Source organism: Argentina silus, assembly GCF_951799395.1.
Source record: "Argentina silus genome assembly, chromosome: 2".
NCBI lineage: Eukaryota > Metazoa > Chordata > Actinopteri > Argentiniformes > Argentinidae > Argentina > Argentina silus.
The window spans coordinates 32,796,291-32,798,790 of NC_139656.1; the positions used below are offsets into that span (position 1 = coordinate 32,796,291).

Sequence of the window (2,500 nt, forward strand, 5' to 3'; positions counted from 1 at the left end):
GTCCCTCCTGACCCTCCATAGCCCTGTGTGTCCCTTCTGGCCCTCCATAGCTCTGTGTGTCCCTCCTGGCCCTCCATAGCCCTGTGTGTCCCTCCTGACCCTCCATAGCCCTGTGTGTCCCTCCTGACCCTCCATAGCTCTGTGTGTCCCTCCTGACCCTCCATAGCTCTGTGTGTCCCTCCTGACCCTCCATACTGTGTCTCATTCAAGTTTTTTGGTTGTACCTTTGGAATTTACTCTCTCCTTCTCCTTCTCTTTCTCTTTGTCATCACGGTCTTTATCTCTCTCTCTCTCCACCCCCCCCCCCTCCAGGCTGGAGCTCAGATCAGCCTAGCGGATGTGAGCTGCTCGGGGGAGAGGTGCATCAAGGTGTACAACCTCCTGAACCACACGTACCTGCCAGCCATGAACAGCAAGGCCGCCGACCCAGAGACACACACACAGCCTGACAGGGTAATCACACATCTAACACCGTCACCTACCATACTGTCAAAGCCAGCGTTACAGATAGATGTTTTGTTTATTTTAGCTAACTGTTAACAGACACACACACACACACACACACACACACACATACACCCACACACACCCATAAACATATACACACACGCACGCACGCACACACACACACACACACACACACACACACACACACACACACACACACACAAACACACTTACCTTTTATTAGGTCTTGTATCTCCATGTACAACAGCTCAATAGTGTGGATTGGTCAAATCAAATCAAACTATATTTATATAGCACACTTCATATACAGATGCAATATAATGCGCTTCACAGATAGAGTATTTGACAGTGTGTGTTTGTGCTGTGTGTGTGTGTGTGTGTGTGTGTGTGTGTGTGTGTGTGTGTGTGTGTGCGAGCGCTGTGTGTTCCAGAACTGTGTTTCTATGACAGAGAGAGTAGCAGGCAGTCTTGAGGGAGCACCTGAAGAGGACGAATGGTGAGTTCCCGAACAAAAACAGCTTTATCTGTTTCTTCTCTTCCGCTCCTCCCCCTTTCAACCTCTCCTCTCCTCCCCTCCCCCTTTCCACCTCTATTAGAGGACAGGGCATTCTTCTGTACGCCTCACACAGTCATGCAAACACAGTACTCCTGTGTCACACACACACACATCCGGAATCCCACCTAGCAGGTTCAAACATACAATGACGGTGCTTGAATTTCAGATCCACCCCCTCAGTTAAATAACACCTGTCTCCCTCCTCTCTCCTCCCTCCTCCCCTCCTCCCCCGTCTCCCTCTCCCACGGGAATTACCCAGGCCTCAGTGGCACACCAACCGTCCACCAACCCCCCACCCCCCCCCTCAGGGTAGACAGGGACAGGTGTTTAACTCAGACAGGCTGTTTTTCTCCCTCTGTCTGTCCCTCCTTTTCTTTCCCTCCCTCCCTCCCTCCCTTTTTTCCACCCCCCTCTCAAGTAGACAGGGACAGGTGTATGACTCAGACAGGTTGTTTTTCCTCCATCTTGCCACTCTCTATCCCTGCATCTCTCCCCCCCCCCCCCCCCCCCAGTGTGTTATCTCACTAGTGTCCGTGTTCTCCCCCCCCCTCCCTCAGGCAAGGCGAGGCGCTGGAGGTAGACGTGTTTGAAGATGAGGAAGGATACAGTGTGGAGAGGGAGGGGCCTCTACCGGAAGAGGAGGAGTTCTATCCTGAAAGCAGCCAATGGGAGGGAGAGGAGGAGGCGGCTAAAGTGACTCAAACAGGCACCATGACAGAGAGGGTACTTTAACACTGAGATATAGATTCATTCTTTTGTCTGGTATGTAGATATGTATATACCTATGTATATAGATATATATCTATGTATATATTATTCTTGGTCCTGTTTTACAGATCTAATGGGATTGCATTTGAGTGAAAACTTACTGGTTAATGTTATTTGGCTCAAAAGTTTTTTTTACTTTCCATTAAAAAGATGGATCAAATTAAAACGGAATGCACCAACCAATATCCCCCCCCAGGTGAATAAGGAGACCAGTATGGACGGCCTCCCCCCCTACGCCTCAGTGGTTCGGCCCAAGGAGCGCCGGCCGGACGTGCCCCCCCACCAGAACCCCTTCATCAGGGGCAACACCATCATCCGATCCAAGACCTTCTCCCCCGGGCCCCAGAGTCAATACATCTGCAGGGTGAGGATGGCCTGCCTGGTACACACACCCACCCACACCCACACCCACACACACACACACACACAGGCAGACAGAAAAACACACACACACACACACACACACACACACACACACACACACACACACACACACACAGGCAGACAGAAAAACATACACACACACACACACACACACACAGGCAGACAAAAATACACACACACACACACACACACAGGCAGACAGAAAAACACAGACACACACACACACACACACACAAACACACACAGGCAGACAGAAAAACACACACACACACACACACACACACACACACACACACACACACACACACACACTGTATACATCAT

General features: G+C 50.6%; 1 protein-coding gene across 1 annotated transcript in view; it reads left to right on the forward strand.

Moving 5' to 3' along the window:
* The window catches only part of wwc1 (WW and C2 domain containing 1), a 29,769-nt gene that overhangs the window by 22,893 nt on the left and 4,376 nt on the right, over nucleotides 1-2,500 (forward strand). The window contains exons 14-17 of the mRNA XM_083665330.1: nucleotides 313-453; nucleotides 900-964; nucleotides 1,582-1,747; nucleotides 1,989-2,156. Coding sequence (XP_083521456.1) covers nucleotides 313-453; nucleotides 900-964; nucleotides 1,582-1,747; nucleotides 1,989-2,156 — 540 coding nt within the window. The remainder of the gene's footprint in view (nucleotides 1-312; nucleotides 454-899; nucleotides 965-1,581; nucleotides 1,748-1,988; nucleotides 2,157-2,500) is intronic.